Source organism: Lissotriton vulgaris, chromosome 5 (genome assembly GCF_964263255.1).
Source record: "Lissotriton vulgaris chromosome 5, aLisVul1.2, whole genome shotgun sequence".
Lineage (NCBI taxonomy): Eukaryota > Metazoa > Chordata > Amphibia > Caudata > Salamandridae > Lissotriton > Lissotriton vulgaris.
The window spans coordinates 1,617,958,339-1,617,975,349 of NC_141693.1; the positions used below are offsets into that span (position 1 = coordinate 1,617,958,339).

The window sequence follows — 17,011 nt, forward strand, 5'->3', positions numbered from 1 at the left end:
TGTCCTGTCACTTTCAACCTTGAAAAACATTGAATATTAGTGGTCAGTTTCTACATTAACCCCATATTAGACTACTCTAATGCCCTATACTCCAAACTCAACTGTCCATGTGGTGTCTGCTTAAAGAGACCATAGCAACCCTCTGAGCTACTACTGGCCTCAGTAAGAGACCATGTGTCCTACACTTGTGAATGGGTTGCCTCTTCTTTGCCGAATGCCTAAATCCTTGTACCCTGGTTTACGTAAAACTAACAGTTACAGGTTTTCCTTCTTTGTCCTAATCTTTTTTGTACAGAGTAGGCCTTGTTATCTTTACCCAAGTACCACCTCTGTTCACATGGTGGGTGCTTCTTCTCTATAGAAGATTGTCTAGACTGCTGCTTATGTAAACATGTTTGGCTCTATATCTCACTCTTTACCTTCTTTGAGTACTTGATGGCTGGTTAGTTTAGAAGACCACCACCATGAAACCCATTTGGATGTGTTGCACTTTACCAATGCTGTCAATTAGTCTGTCTCGTTCATTTGCCCTCTCCCTGCCTGACTTCTGGTCTCCCTCGCTATGGTCTCTCATTGCTACATAATTTGTCTGTGAGCTAGGTGAAGTCTTTGATGGGTTGCTACTCAGAGTAAGCACACAAGGACTTTGATACATACAGCAGCGGACTGAGCCTGTTGCTCATGGAAAAGATTGTTGCCCTTTGAGGAATGAGCAACAAGGTTACTGCACAGGAGTCGAACAAGACTATTGCATGACATTGTGTAATATAGGATTTCTAATTCCTTAGGTATTTTGATTTTATGGTCTAGTTCTATACTTTAGTGCACTAATTATGGTTTATTCTATGACATTTTCACATGCAGCAGGAACTCAGATTAGGGACCGTGCATGTTGCAGATGTACACTAGCTGGCCTGATAATTGTAATCAAGTCATTATAATCAGGTAATAAAAGTATGTCTCACTGCTGTGCTTGTTTACTGTGCAGATTAAAAAGCGGTTGCCAGATTTTGTACCACAGACACTGCTGGACTTTGGCTCTGGAACTGGCTCAGTAACTTGGTAAGGGTTCCTTTAAGATTGTTGTTAAAGAATTGATAGGATCTCTATTTTCACAAAATAAAAAGTGGGAGGCAAATCACACTATTTACATTTGTCTAGAAACGTACTGGCAAATCAAAGATTTTTTTAATATATATTTGTTGGCTTGTGTGTGCTTTCAAAAGCACCACAAGCAGTCAGGAATGTATAGATCTTGCAGGACACTTTGAGAAAGTCCTGATAGCATTTAAGGCATGTGTGTTCTAGTTCCTTCATCATCCCCTTTTTCTTTCGTATGCTGCAGGCATCTTTCCCCACCTAGGAAGGGTTGATGAAGTGCTAGCTATTGTTTTCTATTATCTTTTGTGGACAATAGAAACAGCCGGATCTAATTGAGATGTGATGAGGATGCTGCTGCCCTCTGAGAATTTCTTGAAGAATGTGTACGTTTTCATTTCTAACTATTGCTCTGTACCAGGTCTACAGTAGATAACTTTAATGTTCACGGCATGTGTAGCTGTAAGTACACATGTTGTGCATTCTTCCACCATATAGTGACGAGCTCGGACGTGTACAACTTGTTTCTTTCTTCGCCTGTTTATATCTGTCATGTTTTGTTTGACTCCATCGCAATAAAATACTTCTAGACTACCACCATCTGGGTTGACAATGTGATGCAATGGACTCTATTTAGATTCTGTTCTACTTGCTACGCCAAGTACCCGAAGTCCTACCTTCATGAAGCTTGCAATCTCTGTTTGACTCCCGCCCACCCAGAAGACTCCTTTTTGGTATGTCTTGTGTTCCGTAACACAAAAACTACGCAACCGACGCGCTTGTATCCTTGCCTCAGCAACCATGGCACACAGACAAGAAGCAGAAGACACGCCAGCTGTCTTTGGATAGCATAAGGAGTATGGTATAGAAGAAATCAGGTGCTCCAGGTCTTGCATTGGAACCAGCCTTCTCACTGGAAAGAGCAGACTCCGATACGGATATAGAGGCTTAACAACCTCTGCCCAACCAGCAGCAACCAACGATAGTTGTGAGTACTGATGCTCCACCTAATCACCACCAATAGGTGTCAGCTTTGAGCTTCCATGCCTATGAGGTATCTGGTGTGCCACTGCCAATAGTCGACACCTGCATTCCGAGATGGAGCGGATACCAATTCCACATTCAGCCTCCTATAATACAGTCTTGTCTGCTATCTCGGCGCTGGATCCAGAGGTGCACCATTGACCAACCAACCAAGGCACTGGAATATTTGGAGTCGAGTTTGACAAAAGGCCGGGTGATCTGAAGCAATTGGTGCCAAGATCGTGCTTGGCGCACACTGATAGGTGACCATCCATCCCATTGAGGCCCTCCTCTACTGCTCCCTCCGCTTCAGCTTCCAAGGACTTTTGGCAGCCGATCATAGAGTGGCTTTCTGAACATCTGAATGCTCGACAACAGAGAATATATATTCATCTATATATTCAGACTGACCCTCCTCCTCACAAGGGTAAATTGACTTGTAAGGAGGGCATCAACCCACCAATGCCGGTCCTCCCAAGAAAATAATCAAAAATAATAGGAAACCCAATCTGCCCTTGAGGGCCTGGGCGAAATCAAATGATCGGGTAAACGTGCCTTCAAGGGGTTTATTTGCAGTAATTAGTTATATTATTTAAGTACTGTAACGGGGTGGAAAGGGAGGGAGTGACTGAGTCAGAGACTTTGAGTAGTGATTTAAGAGATGGCTTTATTTTTGTGTAAGACCTCCTTCTTCGGCTTGTTATCCTCTCTCGGGCAAAAGGGCCCGTGGCTGGTTTCTTGAGAGGATCCTGGGTGGGCCAGGGGTGGTAGGTAGATCCTCCGTCCAGTTCGGCAGCCGAAAGAGAAAGGAAAGACAGAGGGGGTTGGGGGGGGGGGGGTTAGATAATCGTTTGGGCTCTGGGGAGACAGGGACCGGGAGTGAGGGAAACTAAGTGGTCACCTGATATTTACAGAAACGAAAGGAGTGCTTCGACAGTGCTCGTGAGGAGGGGAGGGGTTCTGGAGACTTTACACGGGCTTTACAAGTATTTACATGCAGGTTATTAGTCAGTAGGTTGGACACGCCGTCCCACCCAACCCGCTACTTTGCCCCGTACCTGTTGGAGCCACGCTCCTCCAGCGGGAGCGTGGCGGGGCGACTCTTGAAGACGGTGGCCTCCTGGCTTCTCGGGGTCCCCTCTGGTCTTCTGAATTGGGTCCGTCTCGTCCTCTTCCTCCTCGCTCTTTGGTCTCGTCCACTTCCTTAGTTCACCTTCTCGTTCTCCAACCTCCTGGGAAACGTCGTCCTTCGCTTCCTGGGGTCCTCCCCCTTATGACGGGGCCGACGCCGTGACGTTCAACCGGGGAGGGGTCTCGTCGGATCGATCCTCCCAGTTAAAGAGACCATACTTCTCAAACTCCTTGCAATTCCAAAGGGGATCGGTGTCCTTTATGTGCCAATCCTCCTGGGAGTATGGAGCAGGAGCAGGGTGCTGTAGAGAGAGGACAGAAGCAGGTGTAAGGGGGGCGACTGACCACCAGTCGGGTATATGATTCTGTCCCTCGGATGGGCGCCCCACCCCATCACAAGTACATTATTCAGTGCAAGAGTTTTACATCAGCTTGCTAATTAATTTCTTTTTTTATATAACTCATATGCAGCATATAATTCTAGAATTGTCAGTACTTTATAAAATAAGAACCCATGATTAAAGCACAACAGGTAAAGATATACAAGAACACAGGTGTACATAAAAACAGTTTTATCTTCCAAAGTTAATAAAGGGTACTAAACATTTAAACACACAATGCAACAAGAGGATAACGCAAACACTTGGTAGGTCCTTCAATGCCACAATTGTATACACTTTTCCTCTCATAAACTATTTTCCGGGAAAAAAGTGTTAAAGTCGACGTTTCGGTCTCTAAGCATTCGTCCATGAGACCATCTAAAGGACTATTGTGTAAAATACAGTTGACCCCTGAGTTTTACTTCAAATGAACATTCTAGCTCGCTATATGTAATGGATGTAATACCCTCTAAATTGTACATGATTTTATTGTTTTAAAAAAATTCTACCAATATTAATTATTAACAGCACCTGGTATTTATTATTATCAATATTTATTAGTATTTATTGTCCCAAACTTTTTAATATTGCATTCTTTCTTGCTTGCACTATATAAATTAGGATGGACCAACTGTAATAGTGCGCTTGTAACTGAAAATGTCTGGCACTACCCTCTCTTTTTAGAGAAACTATTGTATTGATGTCCATGGCTTTCTATGATCTGTTTTTATTTGGAAATTTATATTGTTTGAACTTGGTGGTTGTTTTTAAGAGATTGTATTGCTTTTATGCTTATGACTCTTTTATGGTTTGTTTTAACCGAAATAAAGATTTTGAATTGATCCAAAAATCCAGTACAGTTGTTGTTGTCAACTTCTATATATAGGTGAGGGCAATCGTTATTCAGTGCCTTTTGTTTTAATATCCAAATGGTCCCCAGAGAAATAGTAAAGTTATCTGGATCTTCGATAATCTTTAAATGGAGTCTCTCAGTTACTTCTCCAAAGAGGGTTTATTCAGTCTGGTATTTCGTTCACTAAGCGCAGGATTGACAGTCTTTCATCTGATACTTAGTAACTGAGAGACTCCAGTGGTCTCATGGACGAATGCTTAGAGACTGAAACGTCGAATTCAAAACTTTTTTATGGAAAATAATTTATGAGAGTAAAAGTGTATACAATTGTGACATTGAAGGACCTACCAAGTGTTTACGTTATCCTCTCGTTGCATTGTATGTTTAAATGTGTAGCACCCTTTGTGAACTTTGAAAGATACAGTTATTTATTATATACACCTGTGTTCTTGTATATCTTTTTATGTTTAGTCATGAGTTCTTATTTTATAAAAAACTGAGAATTCGAGAACTATATGCTGCATAGGATTTATATAAAACAAGAAATTAATTAGCAAGTTGATGTAAAACTCTTGCACTGAATAATAATGTACTGAAATAATATAACTAATTACTACAAATAAACCCCTTAAAGGCACTTTTACCCGATCATTCGGTCCTCTCAAGAGGCGTAACAAGTATTGGCGTAGCCAATAGGTCTCGCCTTTGGGATGTTGTAAGTTTTTAGTTATGTTTTATATTATTGTATGTGCCTTGTGAGATGGGCAACTGCAGTGTATTTCTGTGCATTGAGTGCGAACATGCAGCCTACTTTGTGCCTGCAGAGCAGCTAGGGGTGGGGGCCGAGGAAGGACTCCAAGAGCCGCTTAAAAGCTCTTGTCTGCAAGAAGGGGGCGGTGTGTTTAAGCAGAGGCCTCTCTACCTCTGCCACCACTGTCAAAATACGATTCTGCTGCCTTCCTTCTCCTACAAGTGAACAGCAATGGGCCTAGCATGACAGCGAATGGGCTAAAAATATGAACTGCATCAGAAAAGCGCCACCGAGACAGTTGTATAAGATGTACAACTGATAATTTAGCTATTGCAACTCAACTTGTACGTTTTTACTTTTTTCAAATTCGTAATAATGCTGCCATGTTGGAACGCAGTGCACGCCAAGAGTGCTTTCAGTCCCAGGGCACAAGATGGGGGAGAGAAAGAGTAATGTTGAGGAGCATGGGGTGGAGGGGGGGAACATCCTTTACGACGCGGATGTTACCCCGCAGTTCCGTTACAACGCGTATTTTAGAACGCAAGTCGTAACCACGACTTAAGCTGGAGGGCGCTAAAGGACAAGGAATAGTAGATTTACTATTCCAACACCTTCCCTACTGTACGTAGGCTAGTGTTGGAATAGTAAATTAAACTATTCGTAAGTCCGCACCCCTACAGCGCAAGTCGTGGTAACGACTTGCGTTGTAAAATACGCGTTGTAACGGTACGCGTGGTAATACCACGCGTCGTAACAACGTACATCCGTTGAAGGGGGTCCATAGTGGCCTGGAGTGGGCAAGAAGAAAAGGGGGGTGACATTTGGAGAAGGGGGGGGGCGAGGTGAGGATACAGAGCACAACAGATCGAGGTCAAGGGTCAGATAAATGCAGAACTGAGTAAGGGAGACCAGCAATGTTCCCTCTAATTTTTTTCCTCTCTGTGCGGCAGTGTAAGGTCTATGTGCGCTGCAACCTAAGCTATGTGCGCCAGTAACCAGGTGCACGTGTGGGTGCAGTGCCAAACATCACTCCAAACTTTTGCATTAAAAAGTGAAAAGATGGTGGATTCCCTCACATGCAGATCCACGTGAACAGTGTTAAAGGCAGGTTTGAAACCATCCCACATAGCAATCGAAACCTTAGGAGCTATGTTGCTGCATTTCCTTTCTTAATAGAGCTGGGCTGTGGGGTGATTGTGTGCATTTGTTCAAGTTTTCATGTTAATTTCAGCTCACAATGGGCGCTGCGATTAGCATGAAAACTTTAACAAATGCTCTCCTTGAACAGGAAAAATACAATTATAATAACGTTATTAAAATTGTACTTTTTGCAGTTTCAGGGCTGGGTTTGGGTAGGGCAGCATCAGGCTTTGGACTAACACATTTTAATGCTAGTGTCTGCATCACTGCATTAAAATGCATTAGTTACATATTCTAGCGCCCCTCTGACAATACTGCAATTGAGGCACGCTGCCAATGAGGCAGCACCAGCATGCTAAAATTGTCTAACATATGAGAGCATGCAACTGTGCCTTCAAATTTAAAATGCTATGCGTCAGAGATATAATATTCATGAACAGCGCTGAGCAGGCATGCCAGAAATTAACAGATCAATTAGCTGTGCCCCAACCAGCCTTCCTGTGCGTCTACTCTGGGGGTAACAGCCATCACGAGGGCGATCCATGAAGCGGGTCTTGCCTGCTGTTTTCCCACAATCACACCATCCTTTTGGTGACCAGAAGCACACACATGCTTTGAACATTGGACACACCAGTGGGTGGTAGCTTTGCTTTTCCTTTTCGCACCGCCCAGCTGAGAAGTCACATTACCTGAGCCTCTTGCGCAGGATGTTATAGTTTTACAGCCTGCTGGGCCCATTCCTTCCTAAGCCCCCGCATCAGCCTGGACAGAGATTGTTGACAAAACAGTCAACTTCTCAACCCCTGCCGTGCCCTCTGAACATGTGTACTTACCTGAACCGGAGGCACAGTTTGGTCTTATCACTTGATCCCTGGACTTGATTGTCGACAGAGCGGCACACAAGTATTTAAGTGTGACCGGCAGAGGTTGGAGGCGTTTTTAAAAACAAGCTTATAATCCATATTTTCAGACATTCTGTTTGTATGACCTGGGTTTAAAGCAATAATCATTTATATACTTCAAAACACTTTGTTTTGGAAATAATCTGCTTTGCCACACTTTTCGAATCATCGTTGTTTAACTAGTCTCACCATCAATTAACCTTGCTTTACCTCTCAAAAAGAAAAAAAATTCTTGGAAAATGGATTTTGAGAGATTCAGGTCATTACCCAACCCTTACCTCAGCTACCACCTTCTCCACAAGGATGGGGAGCCGCAGTCTTACTGCTTTGTCACACGGTAACTGCTGCTGAGGGTACATCATTTCAGGGGTCAAAAATTAGGTTTTCAGGGAAAGGGAATGGTATTGGTAATTCCAAGTGCATGTGATTCAGGACCCCAAGAGATAAAAGTAGAGCTTTCATTAGAATATTCTGCATGCTACATGGAGAAGGGAATTAAAAATCTTTCAGCAATAGAATGAAAATGCACCTCTGCCGGGGTTTTTCCTCTCACTGCCAAACAAACTATGTCCAACAGATTCCCTTTCTTTTCGGACTCCAAGCTCAAACATTTTTTTGTAGTGACTCTGTCTAATCATGTTGATTCACCTCATGAACTCTAGCTCAGCCATTCTAGTAGCAAGACAATGATTAACCCTCGAAGTTGTCTGCTTTCTTCCTAAAAGCACCACAAATGCAGCGGTCGAAGTGGGCGGGATCGGCAAGGCATGGCGTGCCCCTGCTTCTTTAATTTGATAGAATCCGTTCCCCTGCTTTTTTATTTAGAACATGCATCCCAGGATGGCAGAAATAGCCAAGGCCCACGGATAAGGCTCGGCGTTCGTGGCAGGGCGGGTAGAGAAGGAAAAGGACTCTGTCTCTTCCTTCTTGCCCAGAGAAGATGGACAGTGTCCACTTCTGCTCTGCCGCTGGCAAAAGCACTCACTGATATCTGAATAATTCATGTAAAAGCGTCAAGGTAACCATGTTGTTCCTGCTTACATTTTACATGCTTTACTTAAACTTTCATTTCCTACGAGTGTTTGCTTTTTCCATGATTTGGTAACTTTTTTTTTTAGGCAGGATATTACTCTTGTTTAATGCGTAATTTGAATTGTGTCGCATCCAGGAGTTTATAGCGGGCCACAATTGGGTTGTAGCTGAAGGCAGTGCAAGTTTCGATCAATGGGGCTGTGTGGTGCTCAGTGGAGGAGAGGATGTGACACTATGGTCAGAGCTGCCGAATTTGGAACTGGGGAACCAGGTTCAGCCTTCAAGACTGGTCCACCAGACCACTCTCCTGAGGGGGCACATTCCCTTGCTAGACCTTAGGAGCCCTTCTTGCTTTTTCAAATTTGTTGGAAAGTGCACCATTTTTCATCTCTTTTTCAAAATTTTCTTTGGAGGGCAACCCCACCAAACTCTCCGTATCACGGTCAAGCTCGCTCGCCATTGTGCACTCATCAGGAAATGTTACGCCTCACCACTTTCAAATGTCACCAGCCACCACTGACCTGCACTGCTTAACACATTGTGTGGGAGAGTACCGTCACTTTTCAGGAGCAATCCGGTATTCTGGAAAGTGCGTGCCAGCACTTCTATACTGCTATTTTAAGGACTGATTGCACAAGAGGGTACTGTAAAGACACCTGGTTGCAATAGGATGGTGTCCTTTTTATTTGCATTAACCTAAAAGTATGAAAACGGCAATTAGATGCACACAGAATGCAACTGGTTAATATGCTTTATTTTTTGCGTCATATCACATTTGTCTCACGTCATCAACATCCACTCAATCATATTTAAGGAACTATCATCCACCTACGTGCTTACGTATCATTTTATATTCATCCTAATGCAAAACTTTTCTTGGCAAGGATACAACAAATAAAAATGTTAATAAAAATCAACAAAGTAAAATATTACATTTTCTAATAAAACTGTGAAATCGCTGCACAGAAGTTGCCTACACGACAGTCCTGTGGTATAACGCCCACTAGAGACACAAAGATCTGAAGCCGAAATTTTGGCCTCAGCATTTCCTTCAGTGGTAGATGAAAATTACGACCACTGACTACCGTCACCATATGTTCATGCTCCTGGAGATAGTTAATCTTCTAAGTATAGCTTATAACGACGTATTACCATTTAAGTTACTTTGCAATTTGGTAAACAAAATCGGAATTGTAAAATCCTTAACTGAGGGGACCGACAAACCCTGCCATGTACTTTGAAATTAATGCATAGTTCATGTGACTTTAAATTGTTCCCATCCCCTTGGAATAGACTCGAGGGTGCTCTATCAGCTGTGTTAGGATCAGGCAGCATAAAATATAAAAGTTTAGCTATTGTGGGTGTAATGCGAGCCTGTGGTAACCATCACACAAAGCAGGATAAAAACCTACGAAGGGGGATTGGTAAACAATTAATAGTTCAATTAAGACCCGCACAAGCTCATCTGCTGATCAGAAACGTGTCAAACTTAAAATTTTCCAGCAACTGACAATGTTATATTTGGAAACTGTAACGTTGGTTACATTGTAGGTGGGTTTAGTGATGGAGTAAGAAAAGTGTTAGAAACCAATAATTAACTTTGGGCAGAGGCATGGTTATCGAAATTGCCGGTATTTTTGATTAAAGGTCGCAAAAAGAAATAGGGCAATCCGATATAGCCAGTGTTGCTCGCTTGTAATAACTGCCCCAAAAAAGCCAACAGAAAGGAAAAAATCACTTTAATGGCGATTAGAATAATCTAAACTACTGCTGTATTTTTATTAAGGCAGCAGCATAACTCCTAAATTAAAAAAAAATAATACACAGGACATTTTTCTAAGTCACATTTACTTGGTACAGGCCCCTGATTCTACAAAACAGGAGCACATGTGCGGTATTTCTCTCCGAGGAAGACGGCAGCCGCTAGTGAAGGACAGGAATACACTTCCACCTACAGCCATCTCCACGGCTAGGAGCACCAGCCCGCTTTGAGCTCCTTCTTGGGGACAAGTTTGTGTGCACTACCTAACCGCTCTCTATGCATGCCCTGACGATTGTGGTGTAAGCTTACAAACACAGCGTGTGCTTTTAAGTGATTCTAAAAGCACACGCTGTGTTTGGTGCTGCATTTCTTTTGTTTTCTAAAGTGTGGCTGCGGGCAGATTTGGGCTTCCCACAGCCGCACTCTAGAAAACAAAAGACATTTAGCAAGAGGGAGCACTTGCTAAATACAGCGGCGGCGCGAATGCTCTTGGTGATGTGTGCGCGCCACAGACACAGCACTGCGCGCTCCAGGGCACAGAGGTGCGTGGGCGCGCAGGCGCGTGGCTTCGTGGGAACACAGGAGACCAGTATCGGTAGTGGGTAGGCATTGATGGCAGTGTTTCTGTGGTTCATCCGCACAACGCTATGTGACTGGCCTTCCACACTCTAATTGCATTGACGGCCCGTGCTAGGCTGGGAGTGCTCAAGCACAGAGGCTCAGCTGCTGCAGTGAGGCCTTAGAGGTTTATAGTTTATGGCTAAGGAGCCAGGAGCTCGCACAGGAATATTTCTGTTATAGCTGTTTTCTGATACTGGCACAAAACGAGAAGTAAAATACTCGCACATGATAGTTCCCAGTGAGGTCACTGTTATGTAAGGCCAAAACATAAGATAATGTATAACGAAACCCCCAGAGAAACAGCATAACAGCATTGGCAGGGCTGTGCGTGTGCATGGCTCAAGAGAGAATGGCGCGCGAGAGAGAAGGGGGGGCGAGTGAGCACGGCAGCGTGGTGAACGCACGAATTAAAAACAGATGGTGACATGATCCTGAACAGATGGTGACCCTGCACGTAACTGCAAGCCGTGGGCGGATACATTTCCTTGGAAAGGTGGTAAATGCACCCGCCTTTGCCCAATTGCATGCTGTCTTTTGAATGAATGATAAGAAAAACAATGGTTTTGGGTGGCCTCAAAAGGTCCTCGTAAGGTGGAGTATAACTATAGTACTAGAATTAATCCTGGGAGAAAGTTTTGTAAGGTAGCATACATATAGAATACTTTATTTATGTTTTTACAATTATGTTTTTCAGGTGCTCACACATGTGACAAGGTGCTTAAAGTGACTGAGTGAAATTTATTAAAAAAACTATATACAAGGTGTCACAAAGAAGGGTATTCCCCAAAGAATTATATACAGTAAGGTAGGGGAGTTTCCTCGAATGGGTCGACGGCGTTTCGATCTAAACAATTCTAGATCATCATCAGGACGTGAGCTTTCCTGAAAAAATGATGAAGTAAAGAAGATTTAATACTATGGCCTTACAAAGATTTTCTAAACAAAGTGATATGGTGCTCCCAGTGGCATGTAATTCATGCACATTTTTATAAAATTATTAGAGATAGTCAACCGTGAATTAAACGCGCTTTTTTGGGCGGGAGGATTCCTTAAAAAGTAGGGTTATTTACGCGCATTTTTAAGGGGTGACTGCACGCTTACTTTGCAAGGATGGTTGGATTCTTTTCCATCAGGTATTGGAGATAAAAGTTCTTAGGCTGTTGTGACTAAATCCAACTGCCTGAAAAAAGGGAGGGGGAGGAGAGGAGGAGGGGGTTAGGCATATGGTTGTCCCCGCGAAGATTTGGGTTATATCACAATATGGTGGGAAACTTACTCTGCGTGTTCTTGTCAAAGCTAGAGAAATTAATTCAGGGTGAGGTTTGGTCTAATTATAAAGTTTTCAACATTTCCTGTGAGCAAGATAAACCAAAAGTTAGAACTTAATCGAAATTATTTGGAAAAGAAACAATAGGTAGTGGGGTATTTACCGATAATATTCAGTTATTGGTCGCAGGAGTTAAATAATAAATATGAGCCGGATTGGATCTAAAATAGCATAAGGGAAGTGATTTTAAAGCAAGGTTAAATGTGGGACATGCTTATAAGTAATAGCCAGTGCAGGAACATTACCCGATGATAATGGCTGTCTAAACGTCCCGGCGGGAACAGAGGACAAAGAACGAAGGTAGCATTAGGGAATAGATACTACCGCATAACTGTAGAATTGTGCCTGGAGTAGGAGCATTCTCGAAAACGGCGCGGGTACTCACTTAATCTCCGTGGTACGCGGCTCCGCTATCTCTGCCTCGCTGCTTCGGCGTTCGGTCGCGCAACACTGTTTACTTCCTGGTTGTTTAGTTGGCGCATGCGCGAGCAGGTTTAAGTTGCGCGCATGTGCCTGGGGATGTCACTACGCGCATGCCTGGCAGGGAAGTGTACTGATTGCGCAAAATTAGGTATAAACTTTGGGTGGAAATATTAAGCGTCTGCAATTCTTATTACAATACATTTCACAATAACATTTCAATGATGCAACAAGCAAAAATCATGTTTTTGTCTTTGAACTGCAAAGACAATTCCAAACATTATACTGCATGAAAGTCACTGGTGGCAATAGTTCTAAAAATTATAAGCATGAGTTAGCCACAGCTGTTCCATTCATCAAGAGTATTGAGTCCTTTCTCAATACTTTTACACAGGAAAATCCATTTGCACTCAAGGCGATTCAAGGTTGTCTGTTGATTGCCCCCTCTTGCATTGGGCAAAAGCTGGTCAACAACCTGCCAGCGTAAATCGTTTTCTGAGTGTCCCTTTTCCACATAATGTTCCACTAGGGGTGCAGATAACACCTTACAGCGAATTCTGCTCCTATGTTGCGAAATCCTGGTCTTTATCTGTTGCGTGGTTTGGCCGATGTACAGTTGTTGGCATGGGCATTGAATACAGTATATAACGATTTTTTGAGTTACAGTTAGTGAAAGATTTCAGCTTATGTTTACAATTTTCATATTCAAACACTTTAGTATTGGTCGTAAAATCACATGCAGTGCAATTGTTACATTTGTAATGTCCTACAATAGGTGGAAGATTCAGACATGTCTCTATGGTGGTGTTTTTATTGGTTATAGTAGCAGCTCGCACTAAATGATATTTGAGATTACGGCCCCTATTGAAGGAGAATAGGGGCGTCCCTGTATGAAGTTCTAAGGGGGACAGTACAGGCCAATGTTTTTTAATTACTTTACAAAGTTTGTTACTAACTGTACTGAATGTTGTCACACAGGTTATTCTCTTTAGGGGTTCTTTCTTTTTTGGTTGTAAAAGATGATCTCTATGGGCATACCAAGCACTTTTCATGGCTCTTCTTACCAGCTTTCTGGGGTAGCCTCTACTCATCAATTTTGAACATAAGGTTTCAGCTTCTAAAAAGAAATCCTGTTTAAACTTACAGTTGCGCCTAATTCTGAGGAATTGGCCGTAGGGAAGGCCACTCGCAATACTCTCTTAGTGTGCCTTCATCCCCTTTCCAGATCATGAGCACGTCGTCTATGTATCTACGCCAACTAAGGATGTTATCACGATATGGATTGCCAGAGGTCAGAATGATGTTAGATTCTCGATCGTCTACAAAAAGTATGGCAAATTTGGGGCAAAAATAGCCCCCATAGAGGTACCTTTGCATTGTCTGTAGTAGGTATCTTTAAAAATGAAATAATTTCTGGTAAGAGCGATCTCAAGTAGGTTCATTATGAAGTCCGTCGGGACTTGGTGAGGAGCCGGTCGGTTATTGAGGTGTTTTCGAATTACATCCATCCCCTTCTGTTGGGGAATATTAGTATATAATGACTCTATGTCTAGAGTGACAAGGAGTTCTGAGTCAGGATGGTATGGATGTGATTCAATAAGATTTATTAGATGTGTTGTATCTTTGATATAAGTAGCTGTGTCTTTTACCAAATCTTTTATAAAAAAAGTCAATATACTTCCCTAACGGTTCTACAATTGAACCACATCCTGAAAGGATAGGTCTCCCTGGTGGATCACTCAGGTTCTTGTGTAATTTGGGAAGTGTATACAGTACTGGGGTCCGGGGTTCCTTATTGTTAAGGAACAGATATTCATTTTTACTAATGTAACCGTCCTCTAGGGCGTCTTTAGTGATCTGCTGGATTGTTTCACTGATATCTTTTGTAGGATTATGTCTTAGTTTCTCGTAATGTGTTGTATTGTTAATTTGACGCTGAATTTCAGCTTCATAGGAGGCGCGGTCTTGAATTGCGATCCCTCCCCCTTTGTCGCACGTTTTATCACGATGTTATCATTCTGTCTGAGTTCTGTGAGGCTGTTTCTTTCCTCTCTACTGATATTGTATGGTGTAAACCTATAGTCTTTTTTCATGTTATCCAGTTCTCTAAGGATTAGATGTTCAAAAGTAATCACCTCAGGTGGCATAGTGCCACTTGGTGGGTTGAAAGTAGAGTTAGGACGCAGTCCTGTAGTGTCATGTTTTTGGACGGCTTCTCTGTCTTTAAAGAAAGCTTGCAGTCTTATTTTTCTAAAGAAGTGAAAAATCTCTGACTGAATGTTGAACCAATTGGGTTTTTCTGAAGGGACAAAGGATAGTCCTCTACTCAGAAGGGAGATGTCTGTAGAATTTAGTTGGTGACTGGTGAGGTTGAATATGGGTATAGTTTCCATATTGGATTGAGGGGGTAACTCCGTATTTAGTATTGGTAGCCCCATTGGTAGAAGCGATTCCTGGTTTGGCGCTCCCCTGGAGTGAAGTTGTACCTCGGTCTGGTTCTGCCTCTCCCTCTCCCTCTGCCTCTGGGGGGATCTGTGTTTCTCTGCTGACCCCTGCCTAAAAAAGGGGGTTACTGTGGGCTGAAGTGCTTGGACCTTCTGTTGTGTCTGAGCCGTCAGATTCGGCTGAAGAGACTGAGAAAGTAACAGGGGCTCTGTTTTTGAAGCGGCCCCAGGTACCTGTTGGAAATCTTTGTTGTTCCTGGGGGCCTACAGTGAAGAAATCTTCCTGGAGGTAGGGGTAAGTTTTTTCTTTGTTATAGTTCTTAATATCTTTAGTTACTTTGGTTGTTTTCTTGTGAACTTCAAAAGCTTCGAAGTCCTGAATAGTTCGGTCAATTTTTTCAAGACAGGCTTTGGCATCCGCCAAAGTATCTAGTTCTCTTATGGCCTGTTCTAATGCCTTAATCTCCTCCAGTTCTTGTTTGCTATGTTCTATCGCTGTATCGATACCAAGCACCATCCAATGGCGTGAACAGGTAGTGCCGATATGGGCAAAACCTGTTTTGAATTTTGGGTCCTGGATAAAGATAGCGGGAACGTTTCGCACTTGAAGGCCCACTGGTATAATTTTTTTTTTTTTGAATGAAGACGCACGCAAAGAGAAAAAATGCTAAAAAAAAAAACACGCACAAACATGTGAAAAGTTCAGAGTGATTCAGAAAGGTCGTTTTCCTAGAGCAGCGCATGTGCGCTGGGCTAGGCTCGACCTAAAAAGCACAACAGTGCTATCTCTCCACTACTTCCTGCTCCTCCTTTACCTTCCCTTCCTCCTCCTCCTCTGTCTCCTCCTCCTATATCTCCGGTGTTGCCTGTGGCGTCAACACAACACTCACCTAGAGGTTCTTTGCACTCAGGGAACGGGGACAGTCCTAGACTCCCTTATGACCCGCATGGCTCAGACTCTTGGAATGATTGTGATATTGAACCCCCTGCAGAGGCAGACCCAGATTTGTATCCTGCTAAACCTTCCCCACTAGATAATGTCACTGCATATCATGAGGTATTACCCACTGCTGCCACGTTTCACAATGTCAAGCTACACATGCAGCAGGAAAAAGATGATTTCCTTGTTGAAAAGCCTTTCCCCCACTCAACACACACCCAAATATCTTCTAGTGCTAAAAGGGGTCCTCAAACGAGCCGCCAAGATTTTAAGGAGCCAGTCAAGAATGATCACACTTAAAGAAAATAGGAAATATAAAGCATCCCCTAGTGATCGTTTATATATTTGTGGCTAGTTACCTTCTGACACCCTGGTCATACATCCTGCTAGAAAGCGTTCCAGCACCCAGAGCACTGGTGATGCACCCCCCTGATTGGGAGAGCAAGAAAATAGGTGCTGGAAGAAAAAGTGCGGTAGCACACTCCTCTACTCATCAGTGAATAGCCAACTCAATTGGATTGCACTTCTAATATGACGGCAGATTTGGTAGAACGTTTTCCAGAACAGTACCCCAAGAAAGGTCGTCCGCAATAAGAGGCATAGTGAAAGGTTATCTCGAATACTAATATTCTATGTGTTTTCGACACCGCAGATAAAGCCGCCTGCTACATGAATTCCAGTGTTCTTTTGTGGCGCCATGCATGGCTGAGGGTTTCTGGGTTTAAACCAGAGGAGCAACATCACTTACTAAATGTGTCTTTTGATGGTGAGCATCTCTTTGGCTCTCAGGTTGAAAAGATGCTCGAAAAAACAAAAAAAAAACACAGATACGGTAAAAGGAACAGGCGCCCTCCAAACACTGCCCACTCGAGGCTCCATTTAGCACTCACAGTTTCGTGGCAAATCGAAGATGCTCTCTCAGAATCCTCTGCCACATTCACCAGAACACTGCACCAATTCCCCTCTCAGGGTTAATACAAGGGTGGCTACCAGGGCAATAGTAAGAGTAGAGGTGAAAGGGTGGGGTCGTGACTAGCTGGCCAAGATGGCGGTCCTGTAATCTGGCGACCCAAAAATAATCCTGTAAATTCCTCCAAATCGGGTGTCCTTTATCCTGAGAACAGCAAAAGAAACAAATGAGGGACTGAATGCTGAACAATGCAAACGTTCACCCCCAGTCACAAAGA

The 17,011-nt window shown here is 43.1% G+C and overlaps 1 protein-coding gene across 4 annotated transcripts in view; it reads left to right on the forward strand.

The window, feature by feature from the left end:
• Nucleotides 1-17,011, forward strand: part of METTL17 (methyltransferase like 17) — a 192,799-nt gene that overhangs the window by 119,629 nt on the left and 56,159 nt on the right. For all 4 annotated transcript variants that reach the window (XR_015296048.1, XR_015296049.1, XM_086923766.1 and 1 more), the window contains exon 6: nucleotides 989-1,062. Coding sequence is in view for 2 of the 4 variants with exons in the window: in XM_086923766.1 (XP_086779892.1) it covers nucleotides 989-1,062 (74 nt within the window). In the remaining 2 variants the exon portion in view is untranslated. The remainder of the gene's footprint in view (nucleotides 1-988; nucleotides 1,063-17,011) is intronic.